The 12,301-nt window shown below is 42.3% G+C and overlaps 2 protein-coding genes and 1 long non-coding RNA gene across 12 annotated transcripts in view; 2 read left to right on the top strand and 1 right to left on the bottom strand.

The window, feature by feature from the left end:
* Ankrd17 (ankyrin repeat domain 17) overlaps positions 1 to 3,348 on the top strand; it is a 152,953-nt gene extending 149,605 nt beyond the window's left edge. For all 6 annotated transcript variants that reach the window (XM_026785104.1, XM_026785099.1, XM_026785102.1 and 3 more), the window contains 2 exons: positions 306 to 470; positions 1,980 to 3,348. In XM_026785104.1, coding sequence (XP_026640905.1) covers positions 306 to 470; positions 1,980 to 2,039 — 225 coding nt within the window. In that variant the 3' untranslated portion in view covers positions 2,040 to 3,348. The remainder of the gene's footprint in view (positions 1 to 305; positions 471 to 1,979) is intronic.
* Positions 3,349 to 3,423: 75 nt separating this feature from the next.
* LOC101998246 lies at positions 3,424 to 8,468 on the bottom strand. Of its 2 annotated transcripts, none has more exons than XR_258606.2 (3): positions 8,099 to 8,468; positions 7,410 to 7,563; positions 3,424 to 3,675 (listed from the first exon to the last, which is right to left on the bottom strand). It is a non-coding gene; the product is annotated as an uncharacterized LOC101998246 (long non-coding RNA). The 2 variants fall into 2 exon arrangements; XR_258605.3 differs by having other exon boundaries at positions 3,520 to 3,675; positions 8,084 to 8,468.
* A 22-nt stretch (positions 8,469 to 8,490) lies between these two features.
* Positions 8,491 to 12,301, top strand: part of LOC101997753 (cytochrome c oxidase assembly protein COX18, mitochondrial) — a 12,220-nt gene continuing 8,409 nt past the window's right edge. Inside the window, exons 1-2 of one of the 4 annotated variants that reach the window (XM_026785105.1) lie at positions 8,491 to 8,974; positions 10,421 to 10,521. In XM_026785105.1, coding sequence (XP_026640906.1) covers positions 8,588 to 8,974; positions 10,421 to 10,521 — 488 coding nt within the window. In that variant the 5' untranslated portion in view covers positions 8,491 to 8,587. Of the gene's footprint in view, positions 8,975 to 10,416; positions 10,522 to 12,301 lie in introns of all 4 variants that reach the window. The other 3 variants (XM_005359467.3, XM_013350873.2, XM_013350874.2) reach the window with 3 other exon arrangements.

Below are 12,301 nucleotides of genomic sequence, written 5' to 3'. Positions count from 1 at the left end.
CAGGCTGGTCTCGAACTCACAGAGATCCGCCTGCCTCTGCCTCCAAAGTGCTGGGATTAAAGGCGTGCGCCACCACCGCCCGGCTGGCTTGTTTATTTTTGTTTTGTGAGAGGAAATATATCCTTGACTGGCCTGAAGCTCACTCTGTACACTGGGCTCCCTTTGCCATCTGAGTGCCTGTTTTTGTTTTATGTTTTCCTCTTTTTCCTTGCAAAATTGATTTTCAGAGGTGGGGGAAAGGCAAAGAACAAAGAAAATAATGAGTTGGATGTTAATGTCTCTCTTTCTTTACCTCTTTGTTTAAGGGTATGCCTTTTTCTGTGTATGGGAATGCAATGATTCCTCCAGTAGCAACCATCCCTGATGCCACTGGAGGACCCATATTTAATGGCCCTCATGCTGCAGACCCTTCTTGGAATTCACTGATAAAGATGGTTTCAAGTTCCACAGAAAATAATGGTCCTCAGACGGTAAGACTGATTATTTAGTAAGCAGTCACTTAAATATTTACAAAATACCAATCAAATAGACTTTATAGGTAAAAATAATAGAGCACAATGAATATAGCCTGTAGAGGAAAATGAAATGTTTGAGAAATGATACTCAAAATTTTTTAGTTAATTATAGAAAGGTATTTTATGGAATATATTCTGAGCAGACAGTATGTAGAAAAATTTAAATTACAGAGCTGGACATGGTAGTACACACCTTTAATCCCAGCACTAAGCTGGTGGATCTCTGAGTTAGGGGTTAGCCTGGTTTACATAGAGTTCCAGGCCATGTAGGGCTACATAATAAGACACCCTGTTTCAAAAACACACAACAAAAAAAGTGATCTTCATGTAGAGTAACTTTATACTCATAGTAAAATTCATTAATGTGTAAATAGCTATATAGGCTTATGTTTTTAACAGTGTCATACCAAAACTGTATATAACTGAAAACTTAGGAAAATGGCTGTACACTTGGGGTGGGGGAGTCTTGCTCTGTGTTGTCTGATGCTCACTAGGTAGCCCAGACTGATCCTGCTTCAGCTTCCCATGTGCTGGCATAATGGGTATAAGCAACCATACTTGACTCATGCATAAGTTACTTGGGTATATATATATGTTCAGTATCTCTGAATGATTGTCTTTCCACAGCAATATTTATGTTGTCAAGTAGCTAGTTTTAAAATTGCTTGAGTGTTTAAGTGCTTGTTAGAGTTTCGAAAGGAGAAGCAAGAAAAAGAGGTTTGAGGTATAGTTTGGTGACGGAGCACATGTTTAGCATTCTCAAGGCCTCAATCAGGTACGGGGGCATTGCTGTTTATTTTCTGTTGTTTCCTAATATATTGCAAATTTTTAAGTGATTTTTTTTTTCTTTTGTGTGTATGGGTGTTTTGCCTGCATGTGTGTCTACATCACATGCATGTCTTGTGCCCTTGGATCCTGGAAGCTCCTGGACGTAGAATTATAGACACTTGAAAGCCACCATGTAGGCCCTGGTAATCAAACTCAAATCTTCTGTCAGAGCATCTTTGCTCTTAACTATTAAACCATCGATCCAGTCCCCTGTGCTCCTCCTCTAGCTTTTTTTCCCCTCCCTCTTTCAGGCGGTTTTTGTTTTTGTTTGTTTTAAGATAGGGTTTCTCTGTGTAATAGCCCTAGCTGTCCTGGAACTTGCTCTGTGGACTCAGGCTGGCCTTGAACTCACAAAGTTCCTCCTGCCTCTGCCTCCTGGCCTCCTGAGTGCTGGGATTAAAGGCTTGTGCCACCACCAACCCCACTCTCACCCCCCCCCCCCCGTTTTGACAGAAGGTCTCAAGTAACCCAGACTATCCTTGAGACTCGCTTTGCAGATGAGGATGGCCTTGAACTTTCAAGTATTTTCTTTCCTTCCACAAACCTTTTGAAGATTGAATAAGATTAGTTCATAGATATTTGATTGTTTTATTTGTTTAATTTGTATTTGGTGAAATACATGCTCTGTATTTGTAGGTGTGGACCGGACCCTGGGCACCTCACATGAACAGTGTGCACATGAACCAGCTTGGCTGATGAGGATAAGCCTGTTAGCCTGCAGATTCCTTTCATTCAGAGGAAATCACAAGTGGCCGAGAAACTTTTTTTTTATGCTCCCAAATCATTCTACTGATGTGCTTGACTGAAGTGTGTAGGCTTTTTGCAGAAGAACTTACTAACTGACCTATTTTCTGTGAACATTTGTGACTGCCCATTCTCCATCGTCATCCGTTTTTACCTTAGTTAGCATTTTTCTTATCATTTTCTTCTTTCTTCCCCTCTTCTCCTTTGGACTTAACTTTCTGTTGAAGCTGTTCCTTGGCTGGTTGGTTTTAGTACTGTAAACTGCTTCTGAGCAAACACGGAAATTTAGCAAAATTATGTAAACTTGATCCTGAAGTTTTAGAATGGCAAATAAATGTACAATTGTTTACATAACAGAAAAGGCTAAGCAGAAAGTAAATTTCAATATGTCAGTATAGAGGCTCTACTTTATGTAGACTTAAATTAATGTGAGATATGTACCTTCATATTCAGAAATCTGGATGTTTCCTTCATACATTAAACTATTAATAAGCATAACTTTTCTACTTGTGTAATTTAAGCATAAAGTAAAATGATGGGCATTATTGGTGGATGTTTCCCTGTGTTAGCTCTGAAAACATCCAGCTTGCTCCCTTTTGGGTTTGTTTGTAGCAAGGCGTATAGAAGAAATTTCTGATTTTCCATGTCTTTATTACATTTGTCACACTTTCAAACCAATACACACATCTCTCTTCAGTTTGGGACTTTGTCTTTGCCACTATCCCTAGTAAGATTCTCTTGCTCGGTAGTGAAAAACATCCTGTAAAGCTTTTTACCATAGCAGCTGCTACACAGCAGTGCAGCATCTTCAGTGGCATCAGTGGTTTCTTCTTACGAGGAAACTTAAGACTTTGGAGAAACTTAAAAGCCACCACAGTTCTCAGTCAGCATATACTGTTTATTTTTGAACAATCTGGCATATTTTATATTGGATAATATTGATTCTTAATATTGGCTTCTTGGTCATAAAGAGACAGCATAAAATTTTCCTTTTTCAAGCATCTTATGTCTTAGGTTGAAAAGCTCCTAGCTTTCTGCACTTATTGGTAGCAATGAAAAGGATGAACAGCTAACTTGGGCCAAGTCAAACATGAGTGTTTGGGTTTGTTATTAAGATGATTTTTATGGTCGATACTCAAATACAAGGATAAAGACTACATTTAACCTGTTTATATGTGATTCAGGGCCACACTAAACTACTCAGTGGGAATTATATATTCCATCCACTTGAAACAATAAACAATAATGTATACAAGAAGAATATGTGTCCTACCCTGTCTCCTATGGAAAAATAGCTTAATGTGGTTGAAATATAAAACAGTGCATACATGAGAAATACTGTATATATCAATTTGGTTTTTAATTAGATACAACCTTCACAATGTAAAACACGATCTAAGGCTTAGACATACCACCTAGAGTTGATATTAATATCCCTTGGTTGTCAGAGGACATGAGAGGATCTCTTGCCACTGCTGACCCGAGTAGAGCATGTAAGGTTGGTTTCTCAAGCCTACCCAGCCGTTTGTAAATGGTGCACTTTTCTCTTCAGTTAGGAGTTGTTAAGTACAGACATTTGCTTTTGCACCTATGATAAAGACACACAAATTAGGAGAACACCCTACAAATATAGCCATGAGATTAAAAAGTCAGCACTTTACAAAAACAAAACAGAAAAGCCTGCTTGATGTTATTTAACATTTTGTATTGAATTTGCCACAGGTCTGTCTACTCCACTCTCACTATTGTTTTATGTGATAATGAGGGTTATTTTCTACCTAAAATAATCTCGTTGCAGAGCAGACACTACTCAGCATGTACTACACATGTGAGTGGTTGTATTGTAAGGAAGAAGGGTGATAAACTGACCATTTTCTTGAATTTAAAATGTGGATCATGAAAATAGATTGGAGCCCTCTATCTCTACACTTAAGGTCAGGCTTGTGAAAGGACAGTGCCATAGTACTAGAAGTTTTGTACTAGGAACATTTTTCAAATACATTTTTATACTTCAGATGTAATATAGAACATTTTTATTTAAACAATAAAAAAAACAATTTTCAAGACCATGTAGGTCTTTTTTTTTCTTTTGAAGTATGTGATTATCTCTGCAGACTACAGTGTGCTTCTCTTTCAGAAGTGAGCTCCTACTTTTTCATTTCCAGTGCTAATATCCCAAATTACTGTGTGATCTGTGTACACCAACTATTCCACTTTAGAAATGGCTTACCTCAAGCCTCTAATCCCAGCATTGGGGAGGCAGAGGCAGGTAGATACCCTGAGAGTTGGAGGCCAGCCTGGTCTACATAGTTATAGGGCTGCATAGAACACCCCCCCCCCCAAAAAAAAAGAAGATCTTGTTAACCGTTTCAAAGTCCTTCCTTCTTGCCTCTCAGCATATAGTATTGAGAAATGATTAAAACATTCCTCTGAAGAAAATTTCTCCTGTGGCCTATCATTAGTAAATATTTGTTCTCTGGGAAAACAGCAAAAGTAGTATATTAAATAACCCTGTCTCATCTGTTCACAAAAACAGTATGTGGTCTTTGCTCGTTACCTAAATATGTACTTTATAAAGTTTATGTACTGTGTTATTATCCACTGCGATTCTCCAAATCACAAACCTTTTTAGGTCCTCTGATTTAGTTCACTGATAATTCGTAAGAACACTCATGCCCACAGATCTGATATTATAGAACATTTAGAGTATTTCCAAATTTTCTGAGTAACAAAATTCAGGAGTCAGCATGATTTTCAAATGATTAATATAATCAGTATTTTACTTTGTGTAAATTGATCTGTCCAGGTGTCTTATACTGTTTAATGCGTGTGTGCTTCTGGATTGATTGGGAAGTACACATCTTCACAGTTGCAGCCCTTGGCTCACTCGCTGCCTTCAGATGATTGCACCTTACAACTTGTATTATTCTACATTGTGACTACAGAATACCATCCCTTAGGTTTGGTTTGGGATAAGTATGTAGAGAGCAGCATTTTGCTGGCCTAGACAGAAGTTCTTCCCAGTGAGACCCAGTCTTATACAAGGTTTTAATCGCTGTTTGTCACAGCCTCATGGTACACTGCTGCCTTAAAGGAGTTTAAAAATAAAAGCCAACCTATGATGAGAAATAAGAAGCAGATTCCAGGCCACCCCTGACAGGAAGATATGACACAATGTTTGATACAGAGATATAAGATACTAATTTCCATTAGGGGATTTTCCTGTTAAAGATTAAGCCAGTGTGGTGGCATCTGCGAGGCAGAGGCACGTGGATCTCCTAGTTTAAGGGCAGTTTCAGACCAGTCAGAGCTACATAGTGAAACCCTATCTTAACCTCCCCTTCCCCACAAAAGTAAAAATATGCCTATATCTGATTCCAAGGGGTTACTTTTAACGATTTCTCAGGAGAATAATTTATCTCTTAATTAAAAAATTTCCCCAAAGCATTTTAGAAATCATATTTGCACAGGGCGGTGGTTGTGCACGCCTGTAATCCCAGCAATTGGGAGGCAGAGTCAGGCAGATCTCTCAATCTGAGACCAGCCTGGTCTACAGCGCGAGTTCCAGGACAGGCTCCAAAGAAACCCTGTCTTGAATAACCAAAAAAAGAAAAAAAGAAAGAAAAATCTTATTTGGAAAATGAGCACTCTAAATGGCAGCATAATCTATATTAAATTTTGAGTAGTATCTTAATCTTCTATACTAAAAATTCCAAGGTTGAGGATTGGAGTAAGGGTAAAGGGCTTGCCCAATATATGTCAGGTGATGAACCCTAGTACTGAATATGAATAAGCTGGAGTGGCTCTTGCCTGTCACTGAGCTGAGGTTGGCCTTGAACACTGGGTCTTCCTGCTCTTCCTACTAAAGTCTGGCATCCTGTCTATACCCCCAGTACACTTGACTTCAAAGATGCATCCTATATATCCACCAAACAGTTATTATGAGGGTGTAAGTGCAGCAAAATGAGTCAGGGCTGCTTCTAAGATCAGTTTTTCATAATTATGCTGATTGGAAGCCACAGCAAATGTGCTAAATGCTGTATCAGTCTAAAAATTATGGAATGAAAAACATCCATATATTCAATATGTACACACACATAGATGTGAAAATTTTTGAAACAACTTACAGGTATAGTCCAACAGTGGCTACTTGTGATAGGGAAGTGAAAGAACCTAGTAGTTTCTCAGTCCCACAAGCCTGTCTTCAGCATGTGCTGGAATCCCTAAGTAGGACCCAAGGCTAGTGAAGGGATTTGTGTGCTAGCAAGTGGAGGATGGGGGGGGGGGGCAGTGTCACCGGTACCAGTAGCCCCTCACTTCTATTTTTAGGTCTTTTGAAAAGGATCTCTGGTGAGATCTGACACTATTGCAGATTGCCTAGAGTACAGAGTCAGCCTGGGCTATACAGTGAGTTCCAGGATAGCCTGGACTATAGCGAGGAACTGCATCTTAAGAAAAAGCCCAAATCCATCTCTGATTACCTGAGACCAGTCATTACCACTCACATTATAAAGAGAGAACCAGCTTCTTCAAGTTGTCCCTCAGATTCCACAGGAGTTAGGTCCTCCCACATTGCACATGAACGTGTGATAAACATGGGAGTTTTAAAAGCTTTAAAAATAAATATGGCTAGCCGGGCTATGGTGGCGCACACCTTTAATCCCAAAACTCAGGAGGCAGAGGCAGGCGGATCTCTGTGAGTTCGAGACCAGCCTGGTCTACAGAGCTAGTTCCAGGACAGGCTCCAAAGCCACAGAGAAACCCTGTCTCGAAAAACCAAAAATAAATAAATATGGTTTGACACATGGCTCAAGGTAAAAGGTCTTACAGCACAAATGTGGTGGTGATCTGGGTAAAAGTGGACAGAGAGGACTGGCTACAAAGTTCTCTGACTTCTACAAGCCATATGCAGAACTAGCACAAATTAAATATTAATAAATGTTAATTCACATTAGAATATTTGGGGCTTTTTAATTGTTTTGTTGTTTTTCAACACAGGGTTTCTCAGGTATGGAGCCAATCCTGGAACTTGCTCTGTAGACCAGGCTGGCCTCGAACTTACAGAGATCCGTCCATCTCTGCCTCCCGAGTTTTGGTATTAAAGGTGTGCGCCACCACCACTCAGCATATTTCTGTTATTTTTACTTCTACTGCATGCAGGTGCTCACAGGTCAGAAGAGGGTGTCAGATCCCTTGAGCTGGAGTTACAGTTGTAATAAAAATATTAAAGATTTTAATAACTGCTTGAATTTTTTTGGTTTATTTGTAAACAAATCATTAAATAGGCTTATTTATAAACAAAGAAAAGTTATTTATGCTTACCCATAAAAATGAATTTACTTATTTCCCGGTGTTGAAATTGGTTCTAGGTTCTCACATGGTAAACCTGGGGTTTGGCAGAGTTATGTTGTTTTATGTAACTTCCCTTTATGCCATAGGGCCACTTTGGAAGGGCCAACTCAGTTTTACCAGTTGTCTGCAAGAAAGATGGGGAAACTTCATTTCACACATAGGCTACTTGATCTTCACTTTAAATCAGTAGACGATAACAACTGATTTCTTAAGTAAGAGATAGGTAAGTTGTTTCAGGATTATGGTAAGGGAGCATATACATTTAAAATTTTTATGTGGATTCATGGTTAGTTTTGAACGCAGGTATCCCAGATTCCAGAAAATAAGTTACCCAATACCTTTGGTAGGTGTGCAGTGAAGTAGGGGACAATAGCTACCTTTTGGCACTGGCAAACAGGAGAGGTTTCTAGAAATAGGCTTTGGCCTTTCGTATGAATGGGTGCTTTTGTAAGAAAACTTCACATCATCCCAATTATGCTGTAGTAAGGAACTCAAAACTGAAAATCTCAAGGAGTTCGTGTATGCTTTGTTCGTTTCATTTTACTCTTTTTTTCCTGCTTTTTATGATGATGATGGTGTGGTGTGGGTTTTTTTTTTTTTTTTTTGAGACAGTGCCAGCTTTGGCTGGCTTAGAGCTCCCTTACCTAGATCAGACTGACCTCAAATACACAAGAGATCCTCCTACTTCTGCCTCCAGAGTGACAGGTTTAAGGACGTGGGCCACTACCACCTGGCTGACAAATCTATCCGGTAGAATTTTGTCTAGAGAATAAAGAACACAGACTAACTCCGCTCAAACCGGAAACACTCGTTCCTCTCTGAAGTAGGCGTTTCAGCAGTGGGTGGAAACAGAACTTGTACAGGCTACGCACGTCGCCAGCGGAAGCCGCCGGGTCACAAAAAGTACACAAGCGACAATCCTCTTGGGTGGAAACCGAAACTCAGCTGCAAGGCGGTTTGCTCGCCCCGCCTACCCCTGCAGTTCCGGTTCCGACTGCCCGGAGCTCCACCCTAGCAAGGAAAGTTGTCCCGTGCGCGCCGCTTGCTGCCCAGTGCTGCGTGGGAAAGGCGGGGCCTTACGTCATCTCCGGTGCGACGCAGACGTCACCGCCGTGGCTAGGAAGCCAGGAGTAACCGCGGGCCGGCGCATGCGCACATCTTCCGTGGGTCCCCTGGCCAGCCTTCTGTTCCTGGTCTGCAGCCCTGTTGCCATGCTCTGCCGCCGGGGTGCCGGGTGTCTCCGGTCACTGCCCACCTTGCGGCTGCGGGCGCGGGGACTGCAGCCCGGTTGGAGTAGCTCGCGGCTCCCGGCCCTCCCGGTGTGTGCGGCCGCGTCGGTGTCGGCGGCCGCTCCGGGCGGATGGTACGAGGCCTTGGCAGCGTCGGCGCCCGTGCGCGCCGCGGAGGAAGTGCTGCTGGGCGGGCAGGCAGCCATGGGGCTCCCCTGGTGGGGCAGCATCATGCTCACCACCGTGGCCCTGCGCGGCGCCGTCACGTTGCCCCTGGCAGCCTATCAGCACTACATCCTGGCCAAGGTGAGGACTATCGGTCCCCTTGCTGCCTTCCTGCTAGTGTTAACGGTCGAGGCTGGTACTTTGCTAAAATGGTATTGCATATGTTAAATAATGGTTGGTGACTCGAATGCCTTCCAGTTCTTCCCACCTACCGGGTCTTTATTTGAAATATAAGTGTTTCCTAAACTTTACATTGAGACCAGTCTGCAGAAGAAATGACACGGAGGAGCCTGTAACATTAGGGACGTAAACGTTTTAACAGAGCATCTGCAGCATTATTTCCCCTTAACTATTCTTACTGCTCTTTATTATTAGAAAGGATTCCCTAAATTAAAAGTTTGCAAACTTGGATTGTCACTCTCTACGACCCTGTGTCTGATGGGTTGTGACCTTGAGTCGGCCTTAACACTTGTTTCTGTGGAATCGGTATAGCATTTTCTTTTCTTGGCTATTCGTGGTGTGAGAGGAAATCAGTTTCTCTGAAGTTTCACCTTCTCAGATAATTTGAGAAGGTGAAGTTTCGCAGAAGATCGCCAGGAAGGAAGCAGCCACACTAAGGCAGAAAGTGGTCACTGTGGGAATCCTTGGGATTTGAACTGAACAACTGGGGTGCTGTTTCCTCTACTGCTGGTGTATCTAAGGCTGGAACAGGAAAATCCGGGATGCAGTTTTCATTTAATTCTCAAAATTCTAGGAAGTAGGTGCCATTTCAGAGGCTATGCACAGCCAGAAATAGAAAGCATCACCAAGCATCCCTTAACCAAGAAGTTTGTGCAGAGCATTTTGGTTGCCCAGATAGGTGTACAAACTGGAATTTAAGTTTGACTCAAGATCTTTTATTTTTTCTTGTATTTTTGAGACAACAGGGTTTCTCTGTAATTTTGGAGGCTCTCCTGGAACTAGCTTTTGTAGACCTGGCTGGCCTCGAACTCAGAGAAGTCCACCTGTCTCTGTCTCTGCCTCCAGAGTGCTGGAATTGAAGGCATGCGCCACCACCGCTCAGCTTGACTCAAGATATTTTAAGCAGGCTAAATATCTAATAGTATATTCTGCTTAAATGTTTCTGATTGCAAATGTAATCAGCAAACACTTGTAAGTAGTTGAGGGTACAGAGAATACATGAATGTCATTTATTGGTGACACTGACCTAATGCAGAATCGGGGAGGAAAAAGGGTTACTTGGCTCTCAGGTTCTAGTCTATCATGGAGGGACAGCAGGACAGGAACTAAAGCAGAAACCTTAGTGGAAAATGGCTCACATGCCTAGGGATGGCAGCCCGCAGTGGGCTGGGTCCTTCTGTGTCAAGTAGCAATCAAAAACATTCCGTGGTTAATCTGACAGATGAAAATTCTTAACTGAGTTCCTCTCTCCTGGGTGCATCAATTTGACAGCCGATGCTGACTACAGCCGTGGTTTTCAGCAAAGATCCTTTATGTGCTCATAAAAACAACTTTTTCTTTAGTTAGGTGGAAAACTTGCAACCAGAGATAAAAAGCATCGCCAAGCGCCTTAACCAAGAAGTTGCAGTTTGTGCCCATCGGTTTGGTTGGTCCAAAAGGGTTGCCAGGTATGCAGTCTTATGCCTGTAATCATGAAATGTATAAATGCAGGTTTGGGTATTCTCTTGATTGGTTCATATTAATAAATCACTGTGGAGCATGGTTGTTTTATATACTGAAATGGAAGCATATAAACGAAGAAACAGACTTTATCCTAACTCCTGAGGAGCGGAATGGTCCTCCCATCTCAGCCTCCCACTATACTTGAGTTCCTCATCCTCGTACCCCCTTACCCCGAATGCTCGGATTGCAGATGTGCTACCACATCTGGGTTCTATTTGGAGGACCCACTGAAAAGAGCCGTGTTCAGATAAAGATGGCCATGAAGTAAGTACTGCACAAAATTTGGTGTGAGTCATAGGAAAGCCTGGAGCTGTGCGTGTAAGTAGGTGTAATTTGCTGTGCGGTCCTGTCTCGTCTCATGTTGCCCATCTGTGTCCCCATAGCCACCCCCCACCCCCCACCCCCGCACATTTTGGTTCTTGTGAAATGGTGTATAGTTCAGGCAGTCTTCTTGCCTTCCAGATGGTATCACTATAGTAATGTGCCACCATGCCTGGAAAACTATATTACACACATACACACACACACACACACACACATATTATCATCTTTATTTGGTGCTAATAAAACAACAACAACAAAAGAAAAAACAGAAAAACTTGACATTAGAAGAGTTGGCTCAGCAGTCAAGAACACTTGTTTTTGTTTTGTTTTAAATCCTTGATTTCTGTGTAGCCCTGACTGTCCTGGAACTCACTATATAGACCAGGCTGGCCTCAAACTCAGAGATCCACCTGCCTCTGCCTGCTAAGTGCTGGGATTAAAGGTATGTGCCACCGTGCCTGGCCTAAAGAACACTTGTCCCTCACAGAGGACCCAGGCTCGATTCCCTGCACTCTCATGATGGCTCTCCTGTCTGTAGCTCCAGCTCCAGGAGTGCTCAACACCTTTTCTAACCTCGGGGCACCAGGCCTGCATGTGGTGTGCTTAAACACGTGCAAGCAAAGCACTCGTACACATAAAACAATAAAACAACAAAGAAAACTTGAAATGTAGGGAACTGGTGAGGCAAGGCAAGCCTTTAATCTCAGCACTAGGGAGGTTGAGGCAGGGATAGCTCTTGAATTCAAGGCCAGTCCGTTTACATAATGAGTTCCAGGCCTTCCAGGCTACAGTCTGAGACCCTGTCATTTACATAATGAGTTCCAGGCCTTCCAGGCTACAGTCTGAGACCCTGTCAGTCTCAGAAAGAGAAGAAGGAGAAAAGGAGAAAGTGTATGTTTTGACACATACAACATAAAATTGTGTTTGTTAAATGTAGATAAACCAAAGCCTGTAGTTTAGATATTTTATTAAGAGGAATCTGAGAGCACAGCCATGGACCAGCAGAACAGGTGAATAGCTAGCTGTTCATCTGGGCTGTAATTGGTTTGGTGAGGTGAGATTTGTGACAGATAACTTAGCTGTGCTTCACTGATGCTGTGGCTGTCTAGATGTTTCTTGTGCAGTTGGCTAGTTCACATCCTCAAAAGTGCTGCTGTGAGGGTCCATTTTGTTGTGTGACCTAAGTTTCCAGGACCATAGTGTGCAAGTGTTTGTAGAGAAGAAAAGTACTAATAAGAACTGAGGGAGCCCGGGCGGTGGTGGCGCACGCCTTTAATCCCAGCACTCAGGAGGCAGAGGCAGGCGTATCTCTGTGAGTTCGAGACCAGCCTGGTCTACAAGAGCTAGTTCCAGGACAGGCTCCAAAAAAACCACAGAGAAACCCTGTCTCAAAAAAAAACA

The sequence above is a fragment of the Microtus ochrogaster genome, linkage group LG1 (assembly GCF_000317375.1).
Source record: "Microtus ochrogaster isolate Prairie Vole_2 linkage group LG1, MicOch1.0, whole genome shotgun sequence".
In the NCBI taxonomy this organism is placed as follows: domain Eukaryota; kingdom Metazoa; phylum Chordata; class Mammalia; order Rodentia; family Cricetidae; genus Microtus; species Microtus ochrogaster.
Note: the sequence above shows the minus strand (reverse complement) of the source record. Positions and strands in the feature narration are given on the sequence as shown.